The sequence below is a fragment of the Chrysochloris asiatica genome, unplaced genomic scaffold (genome assembly GCF_000296735.1).
Source record: "Chrysochloris asiatica unplaced genomic scaffold, ChrAsi1.0 scaffold00232, whole genome shotgun sequence".
Lineage (NCBI taxonomy): Eukaryota > Metazoa > Chordata > Mammalia > Afrosoricida > Chrysochloridae > Chrysochloris > Chrysochloris asiatica.
Window position 1 is genome coordinate 2,009,413 of NW_006408750.1, and position 10,132 is coordinate 2,019,544.

The following is a 10,132-nucleotide window of genomic DNA, read 5'->3' on the forward strand; positions in this document are numbered from 1 at the left end:
AGTGGTTACGAATCAGGCTGCTAATCTAATCTCATGGTCAGCAGTTTGAAACTACCAGCTGTTCCGCGTGAGAAAGATGAGGCTTTGTGCTCCCTTAAAGATTTACAGCCTCAGAAATCTTATTTAGGGTCGCTATGAGTCAGAACCAACTCCACAGCACATAACAACAAATATACATATATAATCATAACTGATTTTTTTCCTAAGGGATGGCTCCAGCTGAAAAGCTTTAATAATTTATAAAGCTGAGTCTCAATTTTTTTAAAAAAAGAAACCCCATGCTATTTATACGTATGTTATTTTATTCTCCTCAAGGCACCTTGACATCTGTCATTTCACCCTACTTTCATGTGGGAGTGAGAGGAGAAATGGCCTGACCCTGTTATTAGAAAAAGGAAACGGAGGCACGGAGAGGCAAGTCACACCTAAATGAGAGCAAATCCACAAATCAGGTCTTCTTGTCCTCAACGCCACACTCTTTCCTAGAAACATATGGGTAACCTCAACTTTGTTTCTTTGCAACTCCCAGCTCCAGAGTCATAGACTTGATACAGCTTTCTACCAGGGAGACAGGAAAGATGATTTCTCAATATACTCTTGTTTCCTTCATCCTGGGGAGAAGGTAAAAACGCAGATCATATTTTCCTAGCATTTTAACTATTTCCTAATTATTTCACTCACATATCCCAGGTACTTGGGGAGACTTTCTGGGACACCAGGATATGGTATAGGTAAATCTTTGATTGCTCTACAAGGCCCTGGACCAGAGAAAACTATAATGACCAGAGACCACCACTTACTAAAATGCCTCTCCTAAAAGAGAGTTGGGCATTAGGAGACTGAGTCTCCTTTGTTTTCATGTAAAGGTAGTAAAATCATCGAATATTGGCACTTGAACAGAATGGGTTAGGAAACTCAGGACAGTGGACTGGGAGCTAAGTGTGGGTGATAAGAACACAAATCGGGGATATTTCTGGGCAGCCAGTCCATTAAAGAACCACAGTGACTGCCAAGAGCTCATTGTTGTTGTTAAATGCCATCAAGTCGGTTCTGACTCACAGTACCCCTGTATAGGGTTTTCAGGGAGCAGCTAGTGGTTTTGAGCCACTGACCTTGTGGTTCCCAGCCCTGTGCTTATCTTACAGTGCATGCATATTTGGCCTTCCCCCAAAGTACCAAGAAACTTCAGCTTTCTCTCCCCAGGCAAAGCTTTTAAAAATAAATACTTAATTCTGTGCTTAATGTTGACCCTAGGAACTTCCACAAAGTGTCTGCTCTGGAAATGGCTTCCTCTGCCCTCTTGGAACCTTCTGGAAGGCTTGTTCTTTCCAGTTCAGAAATGAAGATAGCTGCCTTTTACACCTCAGCAGGAGAGGGGGCAGGGGGAGCATTGCCTTTATGCTTCCCTTTCCTGTCACTTCCATCCCCAGAAAAGCTCCAAGCCCAGACCTCACAACTTGCCTTTGCTCAGGGGCCTCAGAAAATTGTGCCTAAATAATCAGGCAGTTGCCACCTACCAATGTTGCAGGCCCCACCCCCATCCAGTTGTACAGTGGCAAAGGGGAGCATCATTTTGCAAGGCTTGCAAGGGCATTTGAGGGAAACTCCTCTGAGTACTCTCCTGGCCCCATGCCACGGTCAGAGGCAAAAATCAAAAATGAACCGGCAGAAGGATCCAAATGCATTCATGCCCTTGACACCCGGCTGAGGTCTGAAGGGCGTTGTGGAAGGAACAGCGAAACCACCCCAAGCTCACTGTGCCCCATTTTGAGGTGCAGTAGGGAGGATAAGGGAACTGAGGGGCCAGAGAACCAAAAATGCCTGGTGGGGATTTTCATTTTTTTTAAATCACAGCCAAAACCTATAAACACAACCTTTCTTCCTACAGGATCTGTCTGTTTTAGTAGGAATCCTACCTACCACAAACTATTCAAGGCTGTTGAGAGGAATTAGCATTGGAACGAGACTGGTTGGGCCTACAAACTTTTAAGGAAGATAAAACTTTCCCCTAGCTAGGGCTGCCAGATTTAGCAAATTAAAGATACAGGATGCCCAGTTAAATTTGAATTGTCATAAACATCTTTTTTTTTAAGTCCCATGCAATGTTTGGACTTAATTACAACAACAAGTTTTTGTTTTTGTTTTTTAATCTATATGTGCATTGTTAATCTAAAATTAAAATTAAAATTTTACTGTGTTTGATCTGACGACCTACCCCTGGAGAGCTGGAGTGGTCCTTTCTAAAAGCACCTCTTCTGTGTCATCGTTCTCATTTTGGGCAAGGTCTCAGAAAAAAAGACCCTCTTATTAGGTGGTCAGTCACCTGTTGAATTGCAAGAAAAAAATCCTCCCCTGACCTTTTAGTTTTTAATGCAATATGTATCATTACTTCATTATCTGATAACAAAAGCCTCATACTCATGGAAAGTTACTCCTCTGAAAGGTAATCTTGGGCACCTGAGACCATTTCCTTTGCCCTTTGCTTTCTGCCTGCCAAGTACCCCAGCTGTTTCCCCAGGCTTGCCCCTGATTTCTCCCGTTACCTTGGTTTAATGAGGTTAATAAATAACCTCTATGAAAATCCAGCCCAAAGAACCTTGCCTGAAAGGTTATTTCCCTCACCTTTCAGTTCCCCTTCTCTGGTCTCTTTGCTCTTTCCCAGCCTGCTCTGCTCTCCAGGGGCAGCCATGCTGGCTTGAAACCTGGGCTTTAAAACTTCAGTTAGGATGGAGTGGATCCTACTTCTACTTTCAGTCTCATACCAGACCCATTCAACTGTCAATGTTTTTTCTGCTTTTTAGCACTTTCCATAACCATGTTACTCCTCTATAATCCCCTATTAATTATTCCTCCTTGGAAAGTTGGATATTTGGCCCTTGCTGGCCAACACATGGACGTGATCTTATTAGATCACAGGATGCACCTCTTATTCTGAACTTCATGTGATTATACTGATCTTTAAACAGAAAGAGCTGGTTTCCAGTTGGAGGAGATGAGGCTTCAAGCCTCTCTTTCCTGCCTGTTGCTCACAGTCCAGCCTCATTTTCTCCCACCTGGCCACCGGCTCTTGCTACTAAAAAAACCAAAAAGAATAGTAAACTGCTCAGACAACAAACTCAACATGGTCACTTCCTCTGATCATCCTGTTCAGCAAACCTTTTCCATGAAATTTCATTTTCATGGAATTTTTAGATACCCGGCCCTGAAAACATAAATTGTTAGGTTTCCAACCACCCATGGCTCTTTCCGAAAAGGAAGCTGCTGATGTTAAGAAATAAGAGCTCCGTAGTATCCCCAAAGGAGTTCTGGTGTGACGCTGTGGGCTAATGCACTGGACTGCAAGGTCAGCTTGAAATGCAATGTCAGTGGTTCAAACTCACCAGACACTCCTCAGAAACCCTATACAGGGTCACTATGGGTCAGAAGTGACTGGATGGCTCTTACCAACAACAACAACAGTACCCCCAAGACACCTACCCCAACTGGTTTGTCAGGATTTACCTAAGCCAGACCAGGCCTCCTTTGAGTCTCATTGTGAAATCCTTGTTCTGCATTCCTGGCTCAGTGAGGCTCTTCATCAGTCAAAAGAAGATAAAGTAAATAATACCTATCTCTTGAATAACTTTCTAGCCCAGAAAATTGACTTGTGCTTTTTTGATTCTGCTCTTGGAGACCTACGTGTACTTTCTCAGATAGCTTAGGGAAAGAAGAAGATCAGTTTCGGTAAATAAAGGGCCAGTTTTTGAGAGATAATGGCCATTTTTCATATGGCTCTTGAGATGTAGATTGTTAGGAATGAGTTGAATACCCTAGCATCAAGATATTAACACAAAAATTGACAAGGTAACACAATTTACGGTCCCTTATAGGTTACTTGTTAGAACATGGGTTAGCAAACTGGCCTGTGGATCAAATCTGACCCACCGCCTGATTTTTATAAATAAAATGTATTGTAATACAGCCACACTAATTAGTTTGCATGTTTTTGTTGTTAAGTGCCATTGAGTCGGTTCCGACCCATAGCCACCCTGTATAGGGTTTCCAAGGAGCAACTGGTGAGCTTGAACCACTAACCTTGCAGTTCAAACGGCTTTGCAGTCTGACACATTAACCCACAGCGCCACACCAGGACTCTGGTTTGCATGTCGTTTATGGTTATTTTGGAGCTACAGTGCAGAGTTGAGTAGTCATCACAGAGACCACACAACTGCAAAGCCTAAAATATTTACTATCTGACCTTTACAGAAAAGGTTTATTAACGCCTGCTCTAGAACAGTGGTTCTCTGCCCTGGTTGCACGTTAGAATCACTTGGGGAGCTTTAAAAAAATAGTGATGCATGCCTATATTTATATCTGCAAATCTGGACAGAACACAGATACCTGAAATTTTTTAAAAAGCTCCTCATGTGTGATTCTAATGCACAGTGAGAATTGTTGTCAACATGCTTTGCATATGAGAGGGAAAAAAATTTTTTTTAAATCACATCCAATCTCCTCTCTCATCTTTCTCCACACCACACAAACATGCATGCACACACATAAACATGCAAGTACTCACAAACACATTCACCTTCTCTGTTCCCTGCCCTACCCTGGGGTTAGGGAGTTCCAGCTCCAGAATCCTGCGTCATGTCACCAGTAAGATCCAGCCCACTGAGAAACAAGGAACATCTGGGAGAGCTGATGTCTCCTTTAGGGTTCACTAAGAATTGCCAACCCTCAGCAGAGGCTTTGGGGAGTGTTCTGTAGAGCAGCTTAGAAGTTCTTTTGTGCACCCTCCCTTCTCTGGAGTACCCAGTTCTATAAATGTCCCCCATCTACCCACCCATCCAAGCCCCTGCTTCAGCTGTTGCCACACCTAGACAACACTTGAACATGGCATACGGTGGCCTCTCACAGAGAAAGAGCCTTTCTCGGCGTATTTCTCATTTTTCTCCTGTGACCTTTGCAAATTTCCGCCTAATGTTTTGCCATCTTACTGCATTGCCAGGCTCTTCTCACAAGAGAACTCTAAAGGAAAGACAGACGAGAGATGAAATGTCTGGAACTTTCAGAAATTAATGCTCAATAAATTCCTGTTTTCACACAGCACTCCGTTCCGGAAGGCAAAAGCCTTATACGCCTGCAAAGCTGAGCATGACTCTGAGCTCTCATTCACAGCAGGCACGGTCTTCGATAATGGTGAGTTTCTTGCACCCTCATAGAAATATTGTGTGTGTGTTGGGGGCAGGGGGATAAACAACAGGTATTTCCTAAATTTCTAACTAGAGGGAAGGAAGCTCAAGAGAACAGGTAAGACCAGAAAAGGCGATTCTGTGTGTTATTGTTTGTTATCTGTTTATGTAGCAGGACTTTGGGAGGCTTGTTCAAGAGTGGGCAGGATTAATTCAGCCTCTTCATTCAGAGAGAGAGTCACAAAATGAGAGGGTGCCTGCACAGGACTCAGCCCAGCACTGAGAGTCTGGGGGCTGGACCCAGGGTAGGAGAGAAGGAAATGAGAACAAGGATGCTAAAAGTTGTCAGAAGCCCCAGGTGGGGACTGAGGGCATATATTCTAGGCCCTTTTCTCTAGGGCTCAAGTGCCAAGGTGCATCTAAGGTATGACAGGTATAGCAAGTGTCCTGGTCACCACTTGAAGAAGAAACACCACTGAGCAGAGTCTATTAATCCTTTAAAGTCCAGCGTCCTTCCTCAAGCATGATACTTGCCCCAGGTGCAAGTCCAAGGGGTTGCCTGATAATGTGGAATGTGGAATGACATTTCCAGGCACCACAAATACAAGGCAGCAGGAGAAGGGAAAGGTATTTCTTCTGTAGTATCACTGTGGTCAGTTTTTCTTCATCTTGAAATTGGTGGGGGATGGGGCCTGCAATTTAGAGATTGTCCCTGGGCGCTCTAGTTAGGGGAGGGATGCAAATTAGAAATTACCCCACATGGTTGCTACCCTCTATCCACCCCTGGCTCAGTGGCATGCCCTCTTTCCACAGCAGAGTAGGCAGATTTTCAAGATGGCGGGGCATTTGGGCGACTCAACAGCACTTAACAACACCAACGAAGGTGATTCCTAAAGGAGCCCTGGTAGCATAGTAGGTAATGTGTTGGACTGTTAACTGCAAGGTCAGCAGTTTCAATCTACCAGCTACTCCACGGGAGAAAGATGAGGCTTTCTGATGAGTCGGAACCAACTCCATGGCACATGGCAGCAGAATAGCTCAGTGGTAGAATTCTTGTCTTCTGTGTGGGAGACCCAGGTTTGATTCCCAGCCAGTGCCCCTCATGTGGTGCTGCCCCCCACGTGACATTGTTGCTTAACAGGTTTTCAGTGGAGCTTCCAGACTAAGACAGACTGGGAAGAAAGACCTGGCAAGTTGTTTCCAAAAATCAGCCAGTGAAAACTCAGCAGCTTTTTGTTCTGGCTGTCATGTAGGAGGTCACCATGAGTTGGGGGCTGAATGGACAGCAGCTAACAAAAACAGTAAGAGCCACAGTGGCAATGAACCCCGCTAGTGCCCCTGCCATTACTCCTTTGAATTTTGGGAAGTGTGAAGTAGATGATCTTACAGTCAAACCACCTACAAACCAACAGTTGCCCTGCTCACAGGTCCTAGTGGGAAAATGGTTTCATGCCACTTGCCTCGTAGCACTGGCGACTAGTATTGGATGCACCATTTTTTCTTTCTTTTATTGCCTTTTTTGGGAGGACTAAAAACATAGGAAAAGTGACAGTTGATGCCATGATTTGTCATAGCTTCTTAGTTCCCTAAGAAAAAAAATCAAGATGCTGGAGAAGAGCTTCCGTTTCTGTGGTAGCTGAGTTTTCCTCAGATGAAGTTCTCCTTTGCAGCTCATCTCCTTGGACCCCTGGGCAGAAGGGTATCTTTTGTTTTGCTCAGATGAGGAGGAAGCAAAAGCAGCTGCCTAGTTTAGGAACCAGACATTTTCTGTTGTGGGGTGGAGGCAGAGTTCCCCTGGAAGGCTGTAGTATGCTACCTCAGCACTCTCCTGCCTGCTGGGCACTTTCCGCTTCCTGACTGAGACCCAGAGATACAAGGTGGCCAAGACCCCCCTGCATAGCAAAGGCCAGCCTGAGCTCTGAGTCAGGCCACCTCAACTCAAATCCCAGCTAGACCGCTTACTTTTGTGTACCCTTGAGCAATGACTTCATCCCTATGTGCCTCAGTTTTCTTCCTGTCATATCAAGATAATAGCAGTACCTACTCTCTAAGTGCTTGGTCAAGTAGAGGGTCAGTGAAAAAGATGACAATCTCCAACAGGATGGATTGACCCAAAAGCAGTGGTAGTGGGCTCAAACATGATGACGATTGTAAGGATGGTGGGGACTGGGCAGTGTTGTGTTGTGTTGTGTTGTGTTGTGTTGTGTTGTGCGTAGGGTCACTGTGAGTCAGGACCGGCTGAACAGCACCTAACCACAATGACCTTCTGCATGTTGGGAGAAAGGGTTTAGATGAAGCACATCACAGGTTTAGGAAGACACTCCTTACATGGTAAGCACTCAGTAAGTTAGTCACTCTTACATCACCATCAAATCCACATCACAGATCTTGACGCTCTCACAGTTCACAGTGATGAGCTTTAGTTTCCAGCTGAGTGACGCTGGCACTGTACCATGAGCCCCTGAGCCCTGAATGTCTGCAGGGGCCTCACATTCCAAGCCACCTGGGGTCTAGTCCTTGACTACATCCACATCAGAAGGGGCTGCTCTCCTGTCTGGCCAGCCCTGCAGTCAGTGTGGCAGGGTCTCTGTGAAGAAGGAGTAGCCAGAATAAACAGCAGACAGGGCACCAGGGGGAGTTCCCAGGTCACACTCTACCCTAGGCCTTCTGAGAGCCCTTACTACATGTGGCCTGCTGACCCAATGTTTTCTTTTGGCTCTCAAAGTCCAAAGCACTGTCCCTAAACCATTGCTACAATAGTTTTCATTTGGCACACAAACAGCCAGCCCAGGTTCATCTCCTGTCAGGACTCTGGCAGGTGCCTGGGTCCACAGCAGACTGTCCAAAGCCATGTAGTAGACAAGTGTCCCCATGTAGACCCAGGTAATGTGGGCCGTCTTTTCGCAGCAGACAGGCAAACCTGAATGGAGTTCTGCTGTGCCAGCTGGAGATAGGCCTCTATTTGTGGACCAGCAAGACTTGAGTGAGAGCCCTACGTTTACTGGTAAATTCAGCCTTTAAAAGTCTGTTCTTCCGTCTCCCAGCTCACTGCTCACAGGGACAGAGTTCCACCATGTTCCCATCTGCTATTCACTCCAATTAACACAAAGGGGCAGAAGGGACTTAACCTATCAAAGGGTAGGTGTGTGCATGTGTGTCTTTTCTTGAGCGCAGCCTTCTTCCATTTATTTAAACAGTTTTATTGAGATGGAACTCACATACCACACAGTTTACCCATTTGAAGCCTATAGTTCAGCAGTGTATCCTGTCTATCCAGAGTTGCCATCACCATTATCAATTTTAGAAGAATTTTATTACCCCCGAGAGATATCCTTTAGCGGTCACTCTGCATTACCCTTCAGTCTTCCTTCATTGTTGTTGTTAGGTGCCATCAAGTCGGCGCCAACTCATAGCGACCTTATGCACAGCAGAATAAAACACTGCCCAATCCTGGGCCAACCTCACTACTAATCTACTTTCTGTCTTGGTAGACTTGCCTATTCTAGGCAGTTTGTATCAGTGGAATCATATCATAGATGGTCTTTGTGACTGCCTTCTATCACTTACCATGATGTTTTCAAGGATGTGACATGTGTCAGGGCCTCATTCTTCTTTATTGCTGAATAATATTCCATTGTATAGTGTGCCCCATTTTCTTGATCCATTCTTTACTTGGTGGGCCTTTGGCTTGTTTCCAGTTTGGGACTAGTTTGAGTAATACTGCTGTTAACATTTGTAGACAAGTTCTTGTGTGGACGCATGTTTTATTTCTCTTGAGTGTGTACCTGGTAGTAGAATTGCTGAGTCACAGGGCCGCCCTTCTGAGGAAACACAAAATTATTTTCCAAAGCAGTTGCACCATTCTACATTCCCATCATCTTCCTCTTTAAAAAAAAAAAAAATTGTGGTAAATAAATACGTAACAAATCATTTATCATTTCAACATTCTTTATATGTGCAATTCAGTGATGTGAGTTACATTTATAAACCATTAGCATTATACATTCCCTAATGTTCCTATCACCCAAGAAGCTCAGCATCCCTTAAGCAAGAAGTCCCCATTCCCCCCTCCTTCCTACTCACTCCTGGTAACCCTTATTCAACTTTGGTCTCTGTACACTTGAATACTGTAGCTATTTCAGATAAGTGGAGTCATACAGTGTTTGTCCCTCTGTGATGGACTCATTCCAACTTCTTCCTTTCTGGAGTAGTTGAAGGAAGGAACAAAGGAAGAAGGCAGGGAAGGATGGCGGAGAGGGAGGAAAGAAGAAAGGACTCAAAAGGAAAAGATACCTAGAAGATTTTTAACTCAAGTCCCTTCCAGTCCTTTCATCCCCAACAGTTTCTATGACTACCTCTACCCCACAGCTTGGTAATCATCCGAAATCCTACAGTAAGTGAGACTGGGAGAGGAACTTGGTTGAACAAGTCAGAGGTTTTACCCAAAGCACTTGTGGGCCTCTGGGTGTCAGAGTCCAGGGTCACTGGCACTAGTTTGTTTTTAACCAGCAATGCCAGTGGCCCCTCTCATTCCCTGAAGAGCAAAAAGTCTCAAGTAAACTAAACACTAAAAAACCACCACTCAGCTTGAGCTGAATGATATTGGAATCTGGAAATGTTACTCAACTTTCCAGATTGATTTGATTGATCGAATTTTATCATGGGCTATTTTTAGAGGAAAATCTACCTCTGTCCTATCTTCCCCCTTGCTGTACTTCTGTCAGGAAAATCAAACATTGGAGAAACAGAGAGGAAAACAAAATTGGCATGTTAGTCAGGGAGGTCTTTTTCCTTGCTCCATGTCTTGTTAGTTTGCTGCTAGAAACAGTAGATAAGGGCTGTCTAAGTTCGGTACTCTATAGCTGTTACACTCACTCAGTTGTTGTTGTTAAGTGCCGTCGAGTCGGTTCCAACCCATAGCGACCCTGTACAGGGTTTCCGAGGCTATAAATCTTTAC

General features: G+C 44.6%; 1 protein-coding gene across 1 annotated transcript in view; it reads left to right on the plus strand.

The window, feature by feature from the left end:
* The window catches only part of ARHGAP26 (Rho GTPase activating protein 26), a 692,304-nt gene that overhangs the window by 668,662 nt on the left and 13,510 nt on the right, over positions 1-10,132 (plus strand). The window contains exon 21 of the mRNA XM_006873269.1: positions 5,090-5,181. Coding sequence (XP_006873331.1) covers positions 5,090-5,181 — 92 coding nt within the window. The remainder of the gene's footprint in view (positions 1-5,089; positions 5,182-10,132) is intronic.